The following is a 24261-nucleotide window of genomic DNA, read 5'->3' as shown; positions in this document are numbered from 1 at the left end:
TTTTTTGTGCTTTTAGTTCCCAATATTGCAATTTGAAAGCTAATTCCTTAATACCATCAAAGCTTATTAGAAACAAAGACTATGCCCGTCATATGCTAGTGAAGTGCAAAGCGAAAGTGTCAGTACTAAAGCATGTGCTTTGCATGCGAAAGGTCCCAGGTTTCATCCCTGGCATTGGCAGGACAGGTAGGAAAGCACCCTTTGTCCGAGACCCTGGAGAGGCACGGCCAGTGTAGCAGACAATACGCTGAACTCAGAACAAGGCAGTTTCATATGGCCACCTGTTTGTAGCCTCATACTAAAAACATAAGGTGAAAGTAATTCTAGTGCGACTGGCTGGCATGTTACAGCCACTTTGTAGATGACATTTTAAATGTCTGTGTATGGTTGCTGTTGGACACGGGTGGCGCTGTGGGTTAAACCACAGAGCCTAGGATCTGCCGATCAGAAGGTCGGCAGTTTGAATCCCCACCACGGGGTGAGCTCCCATTGCTCGGTCCCTGCTCCTGCCAACCTAGCAGTTCGAAAGTACGTCAAAGTGCAAGTAGATAAACTGGACCTAATGGTCAGGGGTCCCTTTACCCTTTACCTTTATGGTTGCTGTTACTACATGCTGTATGGAAGAAGATGGAGGAGGAGGAGGAGGAGGTGACAGAGGGTGAAGGAAGAGCTGCAAGTGGAAGGGGCCCCCTTTTCGCGTTCTTTGAACCACCTGGGAAACTCAACAAATCCGCTGCTTCTAGAACTGGGTGTAGCTGAACGGGACACATGAAGGCAGCCTAAGGAAGGCTATCCACCTTGGGCCTGCTCATAAAAAGCAAGTCGAAAGTGAGAGACTAGAGTGATGCCCATTCTTCCAGGTCCTCTTCTCACTGTGAGACTTTTGTGGGTAAGTTAAGAGTTTGTTTGGACCCTGGGTGAGAATCTGGAGGCTGAGAGAGAGGGTGTGTCAGAAGGAAAATGAATTGATATTCATGTTTACATATTAGAAAATTTGTATTAATGTAACTGTGTCTGCATATATAACTGTGTACCTATATGTAACTTGTGTTTTGTAATACAGTGGTACCACGGTTTTCGAACGTAATCCATTCTGAAGGCCGTTCGAGTTCCAAAACGATCGAAAACCGAGGCCTGCAAATTTAAGAGAGAAAAATTGAAAAAAAAAAACTCAGCAGAAGCTGTTCAACTTCTGAGGCGTGTTCGAAAATGGAAGCATTTACTTCTGGGTTTTTGGCGTTCGAAAACTGAATCGTTCTACTTCTGAGACATTCAAAAACCAAAGTACCACTGTATTTTTAAGTTGTCTGTTGTTGCTTTCGTTTCCTGTGCACAGCTTAGAGAGATATAACTTTTAATACCTTAAGAGGTATAAAAAAATAAATGGCCAAACAGCCATTATGCTCGCATGCATCAGATTTACTCTTTTAAAAGGTGTTTGTGATGGTTTTGTGAAAAATCGCCTGATCTGTGGGGTGTGCTGTTAGTAAACAGCCGCTACATGGAGCAGTGGGGGTGAGCAGAATGAGGTGGTGAGGATGACTGCACTAGTTCAGACTGCGATGGGGATGCATTTTTAAAACTATTAAAGCTTTCAAAAAGAAAACAAAAACTAGTTGAAAATAGTAAAGGTAAAGGGACCCCTGACCATTAGGTCCAGTCGTGACCGACTCTGGGGTTGCAGCGCTCATCTCGCTTTATTGGCCGAGGGAGCCGGCGTACAGCTTCTGGGTCATGTGGCCAGCATGACTAAGCCGCTTCTGGCGAACCAAAGCAGTGCATGGAAACGCCGTTTACCTTCCCGCCAGAGCGGTACCTATTTATCTACTTGCACTATGATGTGCTTTCGAACTGCTAGGTTGGCAGGAGTAGGGACCGAACAACGGGAGCTCACACCGTCGTGGGGATTCGAACCGCCGACCTTCTGATCGGCAAGTCCTAGGCTCTGTGGTTTAACCCACAGTGCCACCCATGTCCAAAGTGCCACTCATGACAACTAAACTAGGCCATCTTGTAGAAAGGTTCTGGTCCAGATTGCTCTCTTGTTGCTCTCTCTCTCTCTCTCTCTCTCTCTCTCTCTCTCTCTCTCTCTCTCTCTCTGTGTGTGTGTCTATCTTTTAACTTAGTGCAGCATTTGGTGTAGTTTTCCCCGTGAACGGTATGAAATATACTGTTGTAGAGTTTAAAGTTGGTAGAATGGAAAACAGTGTATTTCATCTGGTGGCTGCAACATGTAGAAATCTATCTCTTACTTGCTTGAAATGGTTGTGATCTGGACCATATGGGCAGAAGTTTTCCACCTTTCTGTGAAGCCCATATACTGGCATTCTTTTCCATGCATACCAAAGACTTATTTCTCAGGGGGGGAAATAAGGGACGCCTCTGAGCCCAGGCTCTCTGGGTGGCAGCACTGTGTGTTTCAGATTGTGGTACCAGGCTGCAGATTGGACTGAAAACTCTTTTGGTAAAAGAAACAATTCGCTGAATTGTAGAGGACCTTTTGAAGCAGCCCATTAAAGACAAAACAAAAGGGCAAGGTTCTGAAAACTCTGCATCCGTTAATCACACATTAGAACAAGAATCTGGTAATTTCTTCCTGCTTCCTAACAGCATACATTCTTCCTGCTTGACTTGCAGGAGGGCTTTCTGGCATCTTCTTGAGGACAAGGTTTGGACAAAATCTAAAAAGGGTGTGACCGATGTATGAAAGGATCCTGACACATTTCAAACCTTAAGTTCCATCTCAGGAAAGTAATATTTGTGCAAAGGCAGATTTGCTTCCTTGGCATGTGAACACTAAAAAAGAAACTCTTTTCTTAAGAGTCTCCAAGATCAGACAATAGGGTCATCTTTGTAGAAAAAAAATATTCCCTTGGGGAATAGCTAAAGAACAAAAATGCATTGAGATTCCTCCATAAATATTGGTTTGGACCATTTTGATTTTTCTCATGGTTCTGCTCTATTGGTGCCACCCTTCCCTGTTGTTGCAGGACAGCATTTGATAATTTATGTAAGTTTCATCTAATTTTCAATATTTAATTAGTCATAATGGATCATAATTAGAATGTAACTGTTGCATGAACCTTTGTGTAATTAACACACATCACAATCACTAAACAAAAGGGATCATTGACTCAAAAGGAATAACAAGAGGTTTGTGTAGACGCTGCAGGCAATTACAGACTTTTGCATGTTTAAGTCAACTACAGGCACAGGCAAACTATTTTTGTCTCTTTCTCCTCTCCAAGTTAAATAAGTAAACTTGTTTTATGGAGACCAACAAAATCTAAACAGATCCCTATTGAAAGAAAAATACAGTATGTGCCATTTTGCTACCAATCTCCATACAAGCCATGACAATGAACAGCATAAGATAGATGAAAAGACTATTTTACAGAAAGTGCTAGTCTCAAATCCTGCATTAATGAAGCAAATGAACACAGAAATCTTTTGAAATCTGAAACATGGTCACGATATACAAAATTTTAAGACCAGTTTCTCCCAGTTTTTTCTGGATGATCCAGAGTTGGTTCAGCCAGCGTGGCTTTTACACACGAGTCTTATCATGATCTGGAAGTCCGAAGCTGCTCAAGTAATGTAGGCGTATCAGAGGTTGGGATCAAAGATGATACCAGTATTGCAGTTGCATATTTTGACATTTTTCAGAGAAATGTAATGTATAATTAGTTTGAAGTTTGGCAAGTGTTGGAAATGTGGTGTGCTACTAAGACGTTCCAAGCCCTTCCAATGACGTATGTAGCTGATGAAAATATACTTGGGATAGTTAGGGAGAACAGAGCGAAACGCTACTCGTTTTTTGCAAAGATGAAAGCTATGTTTGTTCAATTTTTGCACCGTCCGCTAAAAAGACATCAGGATTGTTATCCAAAATTTAGTGGAGTTAAATATGCTGTTTGATTGACCCACTGAATCTACAGATATGGGTCGAAGATGAGAGAAGGATATGGGAAGAGTGGGAATTTTTTTTTTTTTTGTTCAGCTTCACAATGACCCATTTCATGCGTAATGCTAAGTCAAACCATGAATAAGCAAACTTGCGGGCTCCCAGAGAGATCACACATGCTTCGCTCCTCTTTCCATCATTCTGCTGCTGTGCTGTGTTGAGCTAAGCAGTGGTTGGCTTAGTGTGCCTTCCAAACCCAGGCTTGTGGTTTAGATCTACCAGGCAAACCACAAGCTGGAAAAACGATGGGGCGAATCTTGGTTGCATGGTTTGTCTTGGAGAGCTAAACCAGGGCCTTGGGTTTGGAAGGCACACTAAGTCAAACCATGGCTCAGCAAGACACGGCTCAGCAGCAGAACGACTGGAGCAGGAGCAAAGCAGTTTCAATTTTCTCATTAGGAGCCTTCACATTTGCACGTTCATGCTAAGCCACGAATTGGCTTAGGGTTATGTGCAGATGAGGTAAGTGAAAGTACTAACCAAAATGTTTATCGAAGTTAAATGCATTTGAGTTCATTATTAAAACAGTAGTTTCCTAATCTCCTTAAGATGCTCTACGCAAGTGACAGGGATATTTTAGGTCTGCTTGTGACATCACACAGAATAGTAATTTTGCTGGAGATTATTTATTAACTGCAGCTGATTATTTTAGAAAAGAGGGGGTGCTCATGAGAATCTCCCCCTCCCTTCTTGGCCCCACTGCTGCACATAAGCCCTGCGGTGCTTCCCTAATAGTTTCTGCCACCACCCCTTTTTCTAAGGTCGCTTTCAGCCCCCCAAAAGGGGGAAACTGTGGATGCCCAATTAACTATTAGACCTGGGAAGATCTAGCCTGGAGATGGTGCGAGGGGACAAAACTGCAAGAGCAACCCAGCTTTCATGGCCTCTGGTTCTTTCTGACCAATAAAACCCACATTCGGGTATGCCGCATTTTCCAGGCAGATATCCTAACTACCCTTTTGCACTTGAATAGAACTAGCAGGAGATACATGATTGCATGGCTTAGAGCAGGCATAGGCGAACTCTGGCCCTCCAGATGTTTTGAGACTACAATTCCTATCATCCCTGACCACTGGTCCTGTTATCTAGGGATCATGGAAGTTGTAATTCCAAAACATCTGGAGGGCCTGGCTTAGAGCAGGGGTAGTCAACCTTTTATACCTACTGCCCAATAATGCATCTTTCTTGATGGTAAAATGTCCTTACTGCCCACCAGTGCTTGATGGAAGGAGGATTCAGCTTGTGCCATAGAACCCCCTACTGCCCACCTAGAATCCTGAAACGCCCACTAGTGGGCTGTAGGGACCAGGTTGACAACCCCTGGCTTAGAGAAAGGGTTGGGGCCGGTGACCAGGGGTTTTGTGTGTGACAATTATTTCCTTTTCTCCTTTGTATTATCCGGAAAGCAAAGTTCTTATTCATTTGATGCCTACAATGTGAAGTGTAGATTCAGTTCTCATAGACTGAAAATTTGTAAAACAAACAAACAAGCAATAAGCACATGCTTTTTATGCAAAAGATCTCACATTCAATCTCTAGCATCTCCAGGAAGGAACGGGAATGTCTGAAATAATGGAAAGCCACTGCCAGTGTCAGTAATACTATGTCAGCTAGACCAATGGTCTGATTCAGCATAAGGCAGCTTTTTGTGTTCCTTTTACAAAAGGTTCAGTGGACAGAATGGAGAGCCAGGGAAGAAGAAAGCACGTAGCAAGTTCCTTGTCAAATCAGAAAGTTAGCTAAAATTGTTGGTTTTTAAGTACAGAAGGAAGTAAAGGGGAAAAGCTTCTCCAGGCAATCAAAAGCCTTCTCTATGTGTAATGATAAAACTGCTAGCATACAATTGCGATGCTTGCAATAATTAATATTTTTTGAAGTTCTCCAGGCACTGTCTGTGATATAGCAGTCTGTGACAAAGCCATTTTAATCACAGTTGACAGATGAACTAATAATATTGGTGCATCTATGAGCAAAGAGAGAGGTGTGGTATCTTAGCATCATGGATATTTTCAAGAAAGATATGACATGCTTTGAAAGTACCACTCATTCAATCTGTCTACAGCAGGGGTAGTCAACTTTTTTGTACCTACCACCCACTAATGCATCTTTCTTGATGTTAAAATTTCCTTACCGCCCACCAGTGCTCAATGGAAGGAGGATTCAGCTTGTGCCATAGAACCCCCTACCGCCCACCTAGAATCATGAAACACCCACTAGTGGGCGGTAGGGACCAGGTTGACAACCCCTGCTCCACAGTCACCTTGGGCCAGATTATTTGGTCTTCTTTCCAGTCCAGACACAGCTTTGCTATTTCATCTGCTGTTTGTGAGCATTGTTTAGTGCCATACATTTCAAACCAGGAGCTACAGTAACTCATTATGATGCACAGTAAAGCAATTATCACATTAACAAAATAAACAATTATCATTGCATAACATGTGGTGACCCTTAGCTTGGTAGTAGATTTTCTTGCATCTTTCTGAGTCTTTAGTTCTTTTGTGTGAAAACGAAAAAGGTCAAATGAAAGCTTGTGTTGAGTTCTGTAACCTTGAGAGCCTGATATTTTGTCCACTGAAAGCAAAGTTTCCATTAATTAATTAGAATCCATGTTCCAATTTTCACAGGACAACACTCTTTCTCTAGAACAATTTATTAACTCATCTAAAACAACATTAACAGTATGATGAGTCTATTGTTCATTCCTGGTTCATTCATAGCCTAATAATTAAAAGAGTAATTATTTTGCTCAAGGAATGCAAGTCCAACAGCTTCTTTTACTACATCCCTCTCATGTTCATCTATGATTCTGTTTTCCCTTCTGTGGGATCACAGTAAATGTAAACTTGCGTAAGATGGACTTGATTTAATAGACTAAATTTGCAAACAAATGATTGCACAGCATTTTAAAAAGCTTTGGTTTGACAGCTTGATTTTGTGGAATCTGTTAGTGTCAGAAAATGAACTCAGAGCAAGTTTCAACCCAATCAAAAGGAAGTTATGTAGGCATACACTTTTTAACTGCATTTAACCCCCCCCCACACACACATGGGTACCAGTAGATCTAGACTCACATTTGCTAAACTTACATATTGAACATATTGAGTCCTTGCAACCCGAAAGGGAATAAAGTTGCAAGTGAATACTTTTTATTGTGATTATTTGACGACAGCATACACCAAACATTCTGATGAACATCTATGCCATTAACACACTCTTACATGCATTCAGTTTTATAGAATATTATCCTAACCTGTTCTATAACAAGTGGCCAGGATAAGAGAATAAGAAGAGCCTGCTGGATCAGGCCAATGGTTCATTTTAGTTATAATTTTATTTATTATTTAGTTCAACTTCCTGTCTTCACAGTGGCCAACCAGATGCCCGTGGGAAACCCGTAAGTAGGACCCAAGCACAACAGCAATCTCCTCTCATGTGGTTTCTATCAACTGGTATTCAGAACCACACTGCTTCTGACTTGTAGCCACTGATATTGTCAAACCACCTTTTAAAGTCATCCAACTTGGTGGCCATCACTGCCTCCGGAGGGAGTTCCATAGTTTAAATTATGAGCTGCATGAAGAAGTACCATCTTTTATCTGTTCTGAATATATTAATATTCAGCTTCATAGAATGTCCATGAGTTCTGGTGTTATGAGAACGTTTTGCCTTTTATCATGTCTATGGCACAACGTGCTACTTAAATCAACTTTTGTAGTGTCATGAGACAATCAGGGGAGAGCTAGTTTTTAGGTCCATTTTTATCTCTGCCACTGCTAAATTAAGATAAAGCACGAAAACTATTTTAACTTATTGTGATATTTACACAAACATTAATCCCATCATGGTAGGCGTGCTATCTGAAGAACTACATACAGATTACTCAAGAGTTCTTTCAAAACAGCTACAATCCTGCCAATGGTATTTGACAGCAAATGAGGCATGGAGGCTTAATACAGCCATGTTCCCAAAGAGCACATAGAAAGAAAATTCTGAAAATGGCTCAATGGATGCGCTGCATTGGAAAAGGAACCAATTGTATGGGGCCCATTAGTGTATGCATTCATTCATTTACCTACCTGGGAAGAGATAGGCAGAAGGCTTCTTCCACGTGTGTAGTGTGACCCTGGCTAGATCAGGGTAAATCGGCTTGATCTAATAGGGCAGGTATAGTTTTCAAATGCACCTATTTATATGGCTGTAACCACAGCTTTTGGCCAAAGGGAAATGGCCATAGATTGGGTATTCATGGTGTTAAAATGGCAGCTTTGTCCTCATCTAGAGGTCAGGCCTGGTGTCAGTCATTAGCACCTCAAACTACTGCAATGTCAGAGGTGACAAAACTGGTCCCTGCCGGGGACACAGGCTCAGGATGTGTGTGTGTGCGCGCGCGCAAAAATCACTGTATGAGACTATGGAGTGTATAATGTATACGTATGGGGCGATGAAACACCGCTGTCACAGCAAGATCAAACACAAGAGAAGCTTCCTGTCCTTCTTGCACTGTGGCATAAAGTTGTATTTTTGTGTGGGTGGAGAGGGAACCGATATAGCTCCTTGCCAAGGGTGCAAGGGACCCCAGGTAAGCCTCTGTGCAAGGTATTCTAGGTAGGGCTGTCCCTGAAGACAGGTTGGAATCTCTAAATGGCCCAAAATGCAGCCACCAGGGTTTGGCTGGAGCCAGAAGACAAGGGCATATTACTCCAATCCTTTACTAAGTGAACATATTACCAATTTGTTTCGAGGCTCAACTTGGAAGTGTTGGCATTGAGCTTTAAAGCCCTCAATGTCCTGGGCACCTGGGTATCTACAGAATTGTCTCCTTCCATATAAATATGCTCAAGAACTCTTAGTCCACCACAGAAGTTCTTGCCTGCGTCGCCTTTGTTATCCATGGTGCAATGGGAGGGCTGGTGACAGAGGGCCTTCTCTCTTGGAGCGCCCAGACTGTGGAAGAATCTTCCTGGGAAGCCACAATCCATCACTGTCCACTGACACTCTTATTTTGGCATACTTTTAATTAAACATTCACTCTCATTTTAATTTTAAGCTGCTACTGATTTCTTTTTAAAGATTTCTGTTTAATTATACTTGTGATTATGTTGTTTTATTAACTGTGAACTGTCCTGCATGCACTCCTCTTAAAAGGTTGGCTATAAATCATGGTGATAAATAAATAACAAATTAGGTATTTTACTAATGCATTATACCTTTTTTGTTGGCCGGCTGACATTTTCAAAGTACTTCTTAAAACCCACACTGAGATTTTTTTTTTTAAAAAAACCCAGTTTCAAGTCATGCATTTAAAGTTTTGAAAAGAGAATCATATGATTTACCAAGTTAAATTATAGCCCTTTTCAAACAGGAAGCAAGAGGGCATGAAGAACAGCTAGAGTGAGCAAATAAAAGGTTCTGGGCACACATCCAGTTTTAAATCAAAGACCAAACAAGGGGAATTTTGAAGAGGAAAGAAAGAATGTATAGGTCAACGTGGAAAATATGCCCCGAGTCATGAGAAAATATTTTTCTGGCTAAAGTGAAACCATTTTTTATCTAAAATGATGATTATGGGGAATCTGCGAGCATTAAAGATGCTTTAAACAACAAAGGAGTTGGATCATTTTGGAATGATCCAAAAATATATTTGGGGAGATATTTCTAAGATAACCTAGATCTTATTTCTAAGTGTTTTTATATAGTGCATGAAAAGAGAAACCCACATTATAGGAGTTTAAAAACAGTGTATGTGTATGAAGCATATATACAATAATTCCTTTCCCCATTTTTTGCATTGGGAGGTGACAGACTAGTTAATACATCTGAAAAGTACTAGTTCCAGCATGTATGACATATGCACTCATCAGATGTCTGTGCTCTAGTTTACTCTGCAAGAGCTGCCATCTGTCCCTCAAGGAAGGCTGTAGTTTCAACCCTCCCCCACCTGGGAATAGATCCTTGATTCTCTTTTGTGAATTCCCCCTAGCAACTGCTAGAGATGGGCTTGTTTACAGATAGTAGTAGAAGACTACCTAAACTTCCTAGCAAAGCAAGCACCAGACAGAACATGTGCCCAAGGCCTTATGAATAAAAATCATTGTTCTCCATTCCCAGTAAACATCAAACAGGAGTTTGGAGATTTTTAACTGTGATAGCGGGAGTGTGTCTCAGCCTGGAACAAATGCAGTTCTTCCCACAAAAAAAAAGACATTGAACAAGATGCCGGGAAGCCAAGTTTCTAAAGATGAGTCACCTCTTCTATGTACGTATACCCTCTCAAACACTGTCTGAGGGATGGAAAGACTCTCTAGATATAAACCTATACTGTAGAACTTCAGCTGTTGACGTTTCACTCCAAGAATGCTTCCTTGGCACATTGACCCAACAAAAGAGATTAGACAATGCCCTCACACCACTCTGGTTAGGTGCTGGGGCTGCTGTAGTCGACTTTGTGGTTGACATGGATGATTAACGTTAAGAACGGGCTTCACGGGCAAAATTTAAGATAGGAGAAAGACATTTTTATCCATTTCAGAAAGAGCTTGATGAGAACCGCCACAGAGGAATTGTGAATCCAGTGAGCTGGTTTAAAAGCATAAGGACTGCTGTCCTGAGTCTCGTTCTACCCATGTTTACTTGTAACAGATCCAGCTCTTTTCTTATAAGACTTAATGGTGTGGTTCCTATACATGTCAGAGAAGACCCACTGAGTTCTCAGGAAAATGCGTATAGGATTGCAGCCTGAGTTACATGTACATACACTTTGGTTTGCCACCCCCATTGCTTTCAATGAGATTTAAGTTAGTTTTATCAGGAACACAACCCACATTTTTATTCCAGCAAGGTCCAGTGAGCTTGTTTTGAGTATTCAGCCTGTCTGTCTGTCTTTCTTTGTTCCTTCCTTCCTTCCTTCCTTCCTTCCTTCCTTCCTTCCTTCCCTCCTTCCCAGGAAGCCCCTTGGTTGTATCACAAGTTTTATTCTCTTAACAGTTCTTTAGTACTGCTTAAAACCAATCAATATTACCTTTCTAAGAGAGAAATATAGATAAAAAGACACACACAGAGAGCGTAGTGACAATATAAGCAAAAACACGAGTAAAAACACACACACAAGATGTTCTTACCTTAAAATTGTGTGCTTTTTCATAGTTGAAATGGTTGTCGTTTTGCGTTAACGCCGCTCTTCGGACCAAAGAGGTGATCTGTGAATAGGCAAAGAGTTTGAGAGGTTGCCACAAGAGCGCTCCCTTGACTCCCATTTTCACCCCCAAAGCCACTGCCAGCAGCTCCTGCCGGTTCCTTCCTCTTTTAGATTTGTGAACCACGGCGGCGCAGGCTTTCTCATTTTCAAGCCACAACTCCTCTGAAAACATGGTGCAGCTGGGATCCCAGAGATTCTCCCTGTCTTCTTCTCCTTCTCCTCCTCCTCCTCCTCCTTCCTCAGAGGCCGGGAGGCTGACTGCTGTCAGGTTTGTCCAACTGCTTCTAATGTTGGACAGCAGATTCGAAGCAGCTGCAGCAGCCCATTCTGCCGAGACCTCTGGCATGTGACTTGAATGGGCTGTCTTGTGTGATGGAAGGAGCTTCTGCATCTGAATGAGTAACGGGTCTGCTTTGTGATACTTCTCTTTAAAGCAGACGTGTGCCTGAAACAATAGCCTGGATTCATGCAGTGAAGCGACTCCCCTCCTCCTTCTCGCCTCCGGCAGCAGCAGTAGAAAGAAGTGCAGGCAGCCGGGGCAGCTTCACAGATTCACACTACAACACATTTCAAAGGAGAGATCGCTTCTACTTGGGAGCACCCCCCTCCCTCCGTTCATAAACGACTCCTGCTTCCAATTGCACTCAGAGCTGGGGACTTGTGTGCTATTCCAATACAAACACCGGCAGATTAAGCCTTTAAACCCTAGTGATTGTTTAATCTTGCAGGGCTAAAAAATCTCCTCTTTTTCATATCCTGTATAAGTGAAAATCTGGTAGCACTTCAAGGATTAGCGGCGGCTCTTTGCAATGCATTAAATTAATAACGTGGGGGTGTTTTTTTAGTGCACACTGGCTTTAGAATAAGTGAAGTAATTAAATTATTTCAGTATGCCTGCGGATTACTTCGGTGTAAGGGGCTAGCTACGGATCCACTCTATAATTTGATTTACCCAGAAAATACCGAGAGTAACAGATTCACTGATGCATTAAGGACTCACCTAGTTCAATACAGTACAAGTAAGACAGCAGTTTTCCTGTTTTTCTCCTTCATATGGTTGTTACAGCAGTCATGCTATATGCAATGGGGACCCATATGCAACAAAATGTGTGGAGTACAGTACTCCTGTTTCCCAGGATGCGTCATTCCATTCCATTCTGCCCACCCCAAAAGAGATTGGCCATTGGGCATGCTTAGCCCTCACTGGGCTAATTTTGGCGTTCTTCCTTAAAAAACTGTACTACAGTCATACCTTGGAAGTCGAACGGAATCTGTTCCGGAAGTCCAAAATGTTCGGAAACCAAAGCGTGACTTCTGATTGGCTGCAGGAAGCTCCTGCAACCAACCAGAAGCCGTGAAAGCCCCGTTGGACGTTCAGGTTCCAAAGAACGTTCGCAAACTGGAACACACACTTCCAAGTTTGCGGCATTCGGGAGGAAAAATGTCTGAGTACCAAGGTGTTCGGGATCCAAGGTACGACTGTACAGTGGTACCTCGGGTTACATATGCTTCAGGTTACATATGCTTCAGGTTACAGACTCTGCTAACCCAGAAATAGTACTTTGGGTTAAGAACTTTGCTTCAGGATGAGAACAGAAATTGTGCTCTGGCGGCACAGCGGTAGCAGGAGGCCCCATTAGCTAAAGTGGTGCTTCAGGTTAAGAACAGTTTCAGGTTAAGAACGGATCTCTGGAACGAATTAAGTACTTAACCCGTGGTACCACTGTACTGCAAACCTTTGTGCTCCCAAACCTGATTCTTCCCTCTCATGATACCATTTTGGCTACAAAATGATCGGCACATGAAAAATGAGGTCACTGTCAGTTAATATAGCTTTTTTTTATGAGGGCCACATTTTGGTTGGGATAATCTATTTGGGGCCTCAAGCCGTTCCACATTAACTAATCTGAATCAAGATTTCCGTTTTCTCCATGGTTTCCTCACATTAGTTACCAATCCTATGCAGTTCTGCTCAGAATAAGCCCCACTAGCATTGAGTAATGTGGCTGCTCTCAAATGGGTCTACAGAGAATCCCTCCTCCCCCCTTGGTATAAAAGACCAACACAGCTTCTACGGTGGAAAGCAAATGAAAGTAAATCATATGGTATCAGGTGGGGAGGTGGTAGAGTCACAGTTTGAAAGCAACAATGGAGAAAACAATTCCAATTGTTCATCTGCAAGCGGGCTTTTTGCATCTGCTGCCTTTTAAAATTGGCATCCAGTGCCAGGCCCACTGGGAGCAGCTCCACTCTGGAGCCCCCAGGTAGAACTTCTCCCTGCCAAAAGTGGAGCTTTCAATTGGCACCAAATTTAAATTCAGTGCCTACAGGGATCTCTGCGGCCCTGGCCCCTTCCTCCTTGCCCAGGGGCAGACCCCTCTTTCCAGAGGTCTCACCTATTGCAGAGGGCTTCCCTGCTCCTGTTGTTTTGTCCATTTTGGCTTTTCCAACCACCTGAAATTTGGTGACCTTGGTAGGCCCCAAATATCTCAAGGAGCACCTTCTCCCATATGATTTCTTCCCAGGTTTTTAAGAGCTGTCTGTGCTGCCCACCATCAGATTCTACTCTAGAAGGTGAGAAGATCCTCACCTCTCAGGATCAGGGCCTTCTCTGTAGTGGTTCCAAAACTTTGGAATGCACTCCTTTAAAAAACTTACTTGTCTTTTCTCCTTGCTTCTTTTTGGAAATAGGTCCAAACATTTCCACCAGGCATTTAGGAATGGAGGTCACAATACTGTTAATTTTTTTAATGTCCATTGCCGTTATTTATTTATTTATTAGTGTTTTATCTGCTGACACTGTATAACATTGCAGCCTTAGGGTCACTTCACAGTTACTCTACTGCGTATCCCTAATCCTTAAATCCAGGCATCCCCAACCTTCAGCCCTCCAGATGTTTTGAGACTACAATTCCCAACATCCCTGACCACTGGTCCTGCTAGCTAGGGATCATGGGAGTTGTAGGCCAAAAACATTTGGCGGGCCGAGCTTGAGGAAGCCTGCTCAAAACCCTTTGAGAGAAACCCTTGCTTTAATTTACAAACATAAAAGCAAAGAACAAACATATGACGACTTGGAGCATGTGAATGATCATGGCCTGATTTGAAAACTTGCAGAGACACATGGACAACCACAATCAGATCTGGTGGTGCAATTTTCTATCGAGTGTTATTTACTTGTAACATTCTGCAAGTTCAGTAAATTGTTAAAGACTGGCTTTTCAGACATGCATGCATAGCTGAATCTATTTATTCTTTCAGGTAGATCGCAGTGTTCTTTCCCAGCTCTCTCTTCTCTCCCCTTTAAATAATTTCTGAGCCCTGTTGCAAAATAAATCATATTTCCCAGCTGATAAAGACAGCTGACTGCTGCTATTAAGCAGGGAGTTTCAAACACAACACACAGATATGGGTCTCCCCAGGGCCTGATGTTTTGGTGCTATTCTGTGAATCATCATCATCATCATGCCATTAGTGTATCAACTCCTCTGGCAGCTCAGCAATCAGAACAGCAAGCCCTAAAGAATCTTCTCTTCCTGCACTTATGGATCAGCCTTTAATCAGACGGTAAGTGTTTTAGAACAGACTGTGCTATTTGATGGCTGAAAAGCCAACCTCCCCAACTGTCTCACAACATCAAGCTAGCACTGAATAAGAGATAGATGCTTCTGTTATTTACATCTAAGAGGATAACCATATTATGTACATCTGTAAGTTGTATACTCTAGAGGAGCCGAGTTAAATGGAGGACGTGGATGTAAAAAAAACCCTTTTGTTTGAAATTCTTATATCATTTTCAGTCATTGTATGTATTTTCTAGAAGCCCTACAGTCAGAATGATATGACATTATACTGTCTTATATTACAAACATTTTTTTAAGTGCTAAGCACCTCTTCGAATTCCTGGCATAGATACATCTTGCTATGTAATTGGTATTATTTTTAGTGGCAGTGAACCCAAGCCATGAGAGGTCAATTTTATAGTAATTTCATGGCATTTGTATTATTGATGAAAATCCTATTACATAAGGAACATCATTATATAATACATCAGATATGGTGTTTGGAACTACAGATTATGCTAACAATCCTAGACATCGTTTTAGAATACTTATTAACAGTGTCATCTTAGGGACAAATTTCCAGAAATGAGAGAAAACTGCAACCTCTTTTGTAGCATTGTTAAAACATGTAGCCAATAAAGGAGGGAGAATTCAGCCATGTGACTCTGATAACAGAGGGAAGGCTGTCATTTGCTACACATATTATACCTGAAATTCCATTCATTCACCTAGGTTCCTTTGTCAATCATACTGTGTTATTTGCCAGGGTTCCTACAAAGGGTGTCTATAGATAGGCATATAATAAATGTGTTCCTTTAATGGGCTGAATTGCATGAAGGAACAGTGGAATTCTTGCTACATATGTGTTGTCTGTTCATGTATACAGGGTCTTAGTAACTTTAGAAAACCAGGCTTCATAAATAAAAACATAAGAGAAATTAACTGTTTCTTTTATCACGATAATAACTTGAAACTCTCAATATGATTTCAATCTGAATTTTCCACAATCCCACTAAAATTAAATAGCTGGCACCACAACGGAGAACCTATTTGTCTGTATCTGTCTTTAATTTTGTATAAGAACTGGTGTTCCCATATGATGATAATCATAATCATAATAATATATTATTTGTACCCTGCCCATCTGGCTGGGTTTCCCCAGCCACTCTGGGCGGCTCCCAACGGAATACTAAAAGAACAATAAAACGTCAAACATTAAAAACTTCCCTAAACAGGGCTGCCTTCAGATGTCTTCTAAAAGTCAGATAGTTGTTTATTTCCTTGACATCTGTTGGGAGGGTGCTCCACAGGGCGGGTGCCAATACCGAGAAGGCCCTCTGCTTGGTTTCCTGTAACCTCACTTCTCACAGTGAGGGAACCTCCAGAAGGCCCTCAGCGCTGGACCTCAGTGTCCGGGCTGAACGATGGGGTTGGAGATGCTCCTTCAGGTATACTGGGCCGAGGCCAGTGAATGGGTATCCAAAGCCACATCAAAAGAAGTATCCTGGTGAGTTCAGTGGGGTGCAGATCAACATTCCATTGCAGATGTGCCCCCACATCCACATCAGGTATGTGTATAGATGTCTATTTCTGTGCAGGAATCTGCTTTGCTCAGGTGGACCAATTGACACGAGATGCATCTCCACTGATTTCAGTGGAACTTATTTTGAAGTCAGCATGTTTGGAATTCCAGTTTAATCCAAGAACCTCAGCTCAGCTGGGTTGTGGATCCAGCCACAGGCCTGCTAATACGAAGTATGGTATATTTGCTGCTAAGTTTAACATGCCTCTTACGTGACAGCTGAGACCGTTTTTGAGCTTGAAACAAATGTCTGAAGTGTTTTTAAAAAACGGATGCCCAAGATAGAATGCACCTATATTTAGAGCATATCTACAACACCCATCAACTAGACACACTTGACAGCAAATTTCCAGCTGAAGTTCAAATAATTGTTATTGAAGAGGAATCTAAATAAAAGGAAGTACCGTATTTTTTGCTCTATAAGACTCACTTTTTCCCTCCTAAAAAGTAAGGGGAAATGTGTGTGAGTCTTATGGAGCGAATGCAGGCTGCGCAGCTATCCCAGAAGCCAGAACAGCAAGAGGGATCGCTGCTTTCACTGCGCAGCAATCCCTCTTGCTGTTCTGGCTTCTGAGATTCAGAATATTTTTTTCCCCCTTGTTCTCCTCCTCCAAAAACTAGGTGCGTCTTATGGTCTGGTGCGTCTTATAGAGCGAAAAACATGGTACATAGTTGCCCTTGCCTCTCCTTTTTTTCCTACTTCTCTGACTGCTGAAACTGAAGGAACATGTCTTTGTAAGCCGTTGTTGCTTAAAACAAACAAACACACACACAAAATAAACCAGCCAGTTTTTAAAGGGCAAGATCACACTGCTGCTTTGATACCACATATCCTTATCTGCAAGAGAGCATCAAAAACAGAGTGGCTGTCGATATAAGGTGGTCACCATTCATTTTAATTGGGTATGTAACTTCCTATGCTAGGTTATTTGTGTGTTTGGAGCTGCCTCTTTCATTGGAATGAATCAGAAAGTTCACGAGTGGGAGCTTGGTATGTACATCGGAGCACCCCTAGAGCACTGATTTGTGTTGGCTGGGCTTTATTTCCCCCCCTGTTACAGACTAATACAGCTATTCTTTTTGGCAGATGAGTACAGTGACCTTCACATGCATGCCCAGCAGCGTAGGAGCTTCTCAGGAATGTTGCAATCCCTCACTGCAGGGGGGGGGTGTGAATAACATGATCAAGTGAGTGGGACCAACGGAGAGAATTATGAGTTAGCACCCTGAATGGTGCGCAGATTCCATATGAAAGACCTTTGTTGCAGCAGCAACAAACCATTGGCAACAAGGACCAAATCTATGACTGAACACACATAAATGGGGTATCATGGCACTTTAAGCAGTCATAGTTTCGCCAAAGAAAAGAACAGATAAGAATCTTGTTCTTGTAAGTAATTTTGAATCACAGAGTAGTGCCTTTGAAACCAGTTTTCTGTATAACTAAGACTGCTAATTCTGTGAGTACCTACCCAAAATATTTTGGTCTAAACCATGGGTAGGCAAACTAAGGCCAGGGGCCGGATCTGGCCCAATCGCCTTCTAAATCCAGCCCGTGGACGGTCCAGGAATCAGCGTGTTTTTACATGAGTAGATGTGTCCTTTTATTTAAAATGCATCTCTGGGTTATTTGTGGGGCCTGCCTGGTGTTTTTACATGAGTAGAATGTGTGCTTTTATTTAAAATGTATCTCTGGGTTATTTGTTCAGCATAGGAATTCGTTCATCCCCCCCCCAAAAAAAATATAGTCCGGCACCCCACAACGTCTGAGGGACAGTGGACCGGCCCCCTGCTGGAAAAGTTTGCTGACCCCCGCTCTAAACAGTGAGTAATAGACACTCCGGAGGAATAATCCTGCCTTGTCATTCTGTCTTTCCCTAATATCAGTTGGCTGTCTTTCCCCCCATTTTGTTTTTCCTTTGTGTTGGTCCAAAGAAAAACAGATATAAAAGGAGAACTCCCTCAGGAGAACTCCCAGGATCCAAGTATGAGGACAATACTTTTTGGTGAGAGAACCCCAGCAGAGACTTAAAACCACAAAATATGCAGCAGCATAAAACATGGAAATAAAGCTGTTAGACCTTTAAAATATGCCCTTTCAAACGAGTTCCAAAATAGTCGCCTCTTCCCCTAGCATAAAATAAGACCACAAGTTTAGTAAATTAAAATTGTGGGTTCTCTCTGTTGAACTCTGTAATTTGTGATAAATTCAAGATCAGTAGGTGGATATTTCATACACAGGATCAACTGATGTGAATTTGTTTATTTTAAATCCATTTTTTGTATTCACTGTCAGGGTGGTTATAGGGTAGGAATGTGGTAGATATCTTCATAGCTTGCTGTCACAGCTTTTTATCTGATAGCAGGCATTCAAATTCAAATGAAAAGGTCTTTACTTACAAGTCGTTTGTCTAGATAGTCTAAAGACAATGCAAACCAATCCCACTTTTCATCCAGGTAGTGCTCTCTCTGTGCTAATTAAACCAAGGTTACCAGATGTCCCTGTTTCCCCGGGGACAGTCCCTGGATTTACAAATCAGTCCCCTGACAACATCCTATCATTCCTACGGAAGTTGAAAAGTGTCCCCAGATTCATTGAAAAAAATCTGGTAACCTTAAATTAAACTATACTACATCTGAAGATCCACACAGATTAACTCACATTTTCCGGGCAATATTGTTCCATATGAAGAGAACAGGGCTTCTAACTAGTTTGGGAAATAATGAGAAAAAAGAATGCATGGTCAAGTAAGTCATACCACTTCTTACAAGGGCAAGTTTGGGAAGGATTCCAGTGTAACAAGGAGGAAATGGTTCCTGGAGCATGACAAAAAGGGTGCAGCCTATTAATTATGTGAGAACTGCTGTTTTCACATGGCTGTTTGCTGCACAATCTTATGCATGTCTACTTGGAAATAAGTCCATTGAGCCCAGTGGGACTTAATTCCAGGTAGATTGTGCATTGGAATGGAGCCATTAACTGCGTAAAAGTGCAATGTGAGAAATCATCACGGTCATTTCTGGCAAACACCCACAAACTACAGGCTTATTAGGAAGATAAGAGGCAGCGACCTTAGCCAGAAGTGAGCAGAGGCAGAAGTATTGTGATCGTCATCCGAATCCTTGGATCCCAAACATGACTCAACACTGATGGAAAACCATCACCCCCCCAACCCAGCTTGGAAACCCACATCTCATCTATTAGGATACAAGGGAGTGGGGGTGGAAATTCCAATATTTTTATGGAAACAAAATAAAATTTACATCGCAGAGACACTTAGGTGCTGTTTAAAACCTCATTCTAAAACATGTTATGATTTCATTAGTAATAAAAATCTGGAATGTCGTTAAATGTGTCATCCTAATTGTTTCAAGGCCTGTGTGATCAAACCATGTTTCGTAATACACCCCCCGAGACTAAAAGGCACCAGAGCAATTTGCCAGCCCCCGTCCCCCAACTATTTTATAGATCAAAAGCTAATTCTCATTCCTCTTTCCCAAGCAGTATAATACCCCCAGAGGTTTTTGCTATCTGACTGTTACACGTGCCTTTAAAATAGCAGGCTGCTTCAATTTCAGTTCAATTTAAAATGTACATTTCTTCAGCCGAGATTCTTTTTCTTTTTCACTTTCTCACTCTTTCTTAGGAATCATGAACTGGTAGCTCACAGTCAAATCTAGACCTGAGAGCAATTTCCCAAACTTGAGACTCCAGCTATTTTGGACTACAAATCCCATCATCTCTAGTTATCAGGAACAGTGGTCAGGGATGATGGGAGTTGTAGTCTAAAAAAAGATCTGGAGACCCAAGACTGGGAAGTTTGACTGGGTATAGGGCAGCTTCATATGTTCCAAAAGCAACGTATCGCTTTGGATACTGTGTGATGAAGCTTCCTTCAAGATGAGCCACAAATCAGCAGTCTTGCTATGTACTCCTTTCAAACCATGCATACCAAAGTTAATGCTGGTGTTCATGTTCAGAGCATATAACATCCAGTCCCTTGGGGATTATGACCAAATGAGGAGGGCGATAGTTTCTCAGAGACATTTCCCAGAAATCATAGAACCAGACATAAATAGCAGTTATGTTCTGAGCCACCAACCGCTGACCTCTAAAAGTATTGTATAAGCAACTTCAGGCAGAGCTGCCAGAATGAAAAGCTCGTTGTGGCATTCTCTGGAACGAAAAACACATATTCCCATGATCCTCTCTGCCATCCCCCCGGCAGGCAAGCAAACTAGCACAAGGTGAGTGAATTTTAAGGTTACCTGCTAAATCAAAGGCTAAACTAATCGCTGAATTTAAATTTGCAATGCTCTACAATGAATAACCTCCTATTACAAACAGACATGGGATATCACATGATCCACAGGCCTATGATGATTTTTTAAAATGTGTCTTGCGAGAGTCCCTCTCACTAACTCTCTTTTCTCAGAATCAGGTTGTGGTTTTTTTAAATGGTTTTTTTGTGCTACAGTTTCGAAGAAGATTGAAAAAATACAACAGCACGGCTACCTCTAGCTTAATACAAAAGACATATGTCCCCTCAGAAACCACCCTTCACCTTTTTTTCAAACCCTGTGTTTTATGTTTTATGCAGAGCGCTTTGAAAAACACAAATATATATGAGTGTTCGCTTCCTCTCCAGCAAATGGATAAATCTGCTCCATGAAAATTTGTTGTGCTGAAACAAATGCATATGAAATTAATGTGAAATTTTGTCCAAGCTTTCCTTTGATCTACATGCACCAACCACATACATCTGTTTGTATCCAAAGGAAGATGTTTATTAGGTGATTTTCCTAGGCGATTAACAGCAAACTCTCAGTTTTTCACAGACTAAGGACTTGCTTGTAAGACCCCCATTTTTGTAAGACGCACCATTACCTGAGATTACAGGTTAGTGAAGGCCCGGGGCGGCCCATCCTGTTTTGTCACCTGAGGAGAAATGGGAAGGTGCTGCCGCCCCCCCCCTTGTCGCCTCTGCCACAGCCTCACTTTTTGAGGTTGCACGGCCTGTTTCTGGGTTCTGGAGAGAGATTATGGGAGCCCTGCAAGATTGCGCATGAGGCTTCTGTGCAATTTCACGGGGCTCTTGTCAGAAGCCAAAACAACCACTTCTCCTTGCTTTGGTGGCCATGTGTCTGCAGAGGCACCCCTTGAATTCTGCCGCCTGAGGCAGCTGCCTCAGTCTGCCGTGTGGCCCTGGAGAAAGCTCTGCATGCTGCATCCATTTGTTCTACGTTGCTTAAAAAGGCAATATGGTGTGTGTTATAGTGAAAGTCATATTACAGATATCTAATGGCCCTACAATATGCTCTCACCACTTCAGTAGCTGGAAAGTCTGAAATGTGAGACATTACGTAATTATGCTTTTGTGCTTATAAACAACAACAATTGGGAAACACTCGCCTGCGAGAGCTCCAATTGGAGAACAGCCCTTACCAAAGGTGTCATGGGCTTTGAAGACACTCAAACTCAGGACGCAAGGGAGAAATGTGCCAAGAGGAAGGCATGCTTGGCAAATCCACAGCTTGATCAACTCCTGCCCGGCAACCAATGTCCCCACTGTGGAAGGACGTGTGGATCCAGAATTGGCCTCCACAGTCACTTACAGACTCATTGTTAAAACTGTGTTTGTGGAAGACAATCTTACTTGGCTATGACTGATCGCCAAAGAAGAAGACATGACATTGATGTGGACACCAGACATCCCACAATGCCCCCAGAATCTGAAGTTCTGGGGACCTGTGGCTCTTCCCTCAGTCCCAACCAGCAAACAGCAGGAAGCCAAGGAAGCAGGCAGTTCAGAGATAAGGTTTGTGTGTGTGTGAATTTCTCGTACAGATTTGCAATAAGCAGTCATTTTTTAAACAAACAACAACTGTAGCTCTCTAAAACATACTTTCACTGGGTTTATAACCATGCAAATATACAACCCATTTGAAAGCTAAATGTAATTAAATAAAAGCCATTTCGGCAAGATAAATTTGCCATATAATTGTTCACTGTCTGTTATTAGATAATTCACTTGAGAGGACTCTCATTACAAATAATATTTCTAATGGCGTACTCCATTTTTCAGTCCTGCCTTGGTGCTAAGAGATGGTACATTTGGAATGAGTGACCTTGGGCATAGCTACCCTGCAGCAGGCTCTATTAGGCCACAGAGTGAATATACAAAAGCCACAGTACGGTAATAGCTTTATTAAGGCCAATCAAAATACCACAACATCACAAGCAAACTTCTCCAGATCTGGGAAACACTAACCTTTCAACTCTGGTTCCGGCCTGGTGGAACGCTCTGCTCATGAGACCAGGGCCCTGCAGAATCTGATTTCTTTCCACAGGGCCTGTAAGACAGAGTTGTTCCGCCTGGCCTTTGGCTTGGAGCCAATTTGATTCCCTTCCTCTCTTTCTTTTTTCCTTTCCTTCTCCTGCAAGGAGGCTAAATTTTAATATTTTAATATTTCAATATTTTAATGTTGTATTTTAATTTTGTTTTTAAGTTGTAATCATTCAACTTGTTTTTATTATTGCTTGTAAGCCGCTCTGAGCCCGGCCTTGGCTGGGGAGGGCGGGGTATAAATAAAAATTATTGTTGTTATTATTATTATTATTATTATTATTATTATTATTATTACCTTATCAGCTTGTGGGCTTCCAGCGAATCTGATAAATAAGGATTCTGTCTTGCAACTACCCTCTACTTTAGTGCTCTGATGTCATGGAACATTCACAAATATTTGAACTGCTCACAGGGAAGCGATCAGCATCAAATGATGCAACTCCTCTGAAAGCAGTGAACTACGAAAAGGTCTAAAAAAACCTGGAGCCTGGGGCTTGAAGGAACGATGAATGCAAGTACTGTATGAAGAATGTTAAGAAAGAGCAGGGGGCGGGGAGCAGGAAAGGAAACAGAATTTCAGAAAGGGTGGAGGAAGTGGGGCTACAAAATAATGAACACCTCAGGATCTCTAAGGGAAGGAAAGAACAGTAGCATTCCATGGAGATGAATGGATCTATGGCAGTGACGGGTTCCAGGGCAGTAAGGCATGGAAGATGACTGAATTAGTATTTGAACTGAGCAACCAACTCTGGCTGTGGGGCTGCAGTTAACAGTAAAACATAATATGACTTGCATAGGTCCTCATTTTTGTAAACTTTTTTTTGGGGTATTCTTCATAGCTGTCAACCTTCCCTTTTTTTTGCGGGAAATTCCCTTATTCCAGTGCCGTTTCCCACTGCTTCCTGCTGCTATCCTGGATTGTTAGATATCCCATAGACTGTCCCCGGGACAGGTGAGGCTGCTGATCCCTTATTCTCAAATCTGAAAGTTGACAGCTATGGTATTCTTGCATCAGAAGCCCCAGAAGTATACTTTGAAGGAAGCCCCTCAAATGCTTGAAACATTAAGAACTGTTTGCAAAAAGCAATGCTACGTGTGCCTAAAGTCTCATTGTGCTCTGTGGGGCTTCTCCTTGTGAAGTGTATTCAAGCCACAGGCTGCAATCATCTTTCTACTTACCTGGGAGTAAGCTCCACTGAACTCAATGGGAGTTACTTTTGATTAGGTGTGTTACATAGCAGTAGCTTAAAACAAATCTTCAAGCACGCTGTCAGTTCTATTTAGGCATGTGCAGTGTGCCGTTCATTCATTAGATTCAGGCTCTGGACCTGGTTTCCTGTTAGTATGGACACAAATACAGTGGTACCTCTGGTTAAGAACTTAATTCATTCTGGAGGTCCATTCTTAACCTGAAACTGTTCTTAACCTGAAGCACCACTTTAGCTAATGGGCCTCCCGCTGCCGCCACGCTGCCGCCGCACGATTTCTGTTCTCATCCTGAAGCAAAGTTCTTAACCCGAGGTACTATTTCTCAGTTAGCGGAGTCTGTAACCTGAAGCGTCTGTAACCTGAAGCGTCTGTAACCCGAGGTACCAGTGTAATAAGCA

At 42.2% G+C, this 24261-nt stretch overlaps 1 protein-coding gene across 2 annotated transcripts in view; it reads right to left on the bottom strand.

The window, feature by feature from the left end:
• CHN2 (chimerin 2) overlaps nt 1–24261 on the bottom strand; it is a 151164-nt gene that overhangs the window by 15059 nt on the left and 111844 nt on the right. For both annotated transcript variants that reach the window (XM_053359573.1, XM_053359572.1), the window contains one exon: nt 11083–11160. In XM_053359573.1, the coding sequence (XP_053215548.1) occupies nt 11083–11160 (78 nt within the window). The remainder of the gene's footprint in view (nt 1–11082; nt 11161–24261) is intronic.

Source organism: Podarcis raffonei, chromosome 12 (assembly GCF_027172205.1).
Source record: "Podarcis raffonei isolate rPodRaf1 chromosome 12, rPodRaf1.pri, whole genome shotgun sequence".
NCBI classification, from domain to species: domain Eukaryota; kingdom Metazoa; phylum Chordata; class Lepidosauria; order Squamata; family Lacertidae; genus Podarcis; species Podarcis raffonei.
This window is presented reverse-complemented; position numbering and strand designations above follow the sequence as displayed.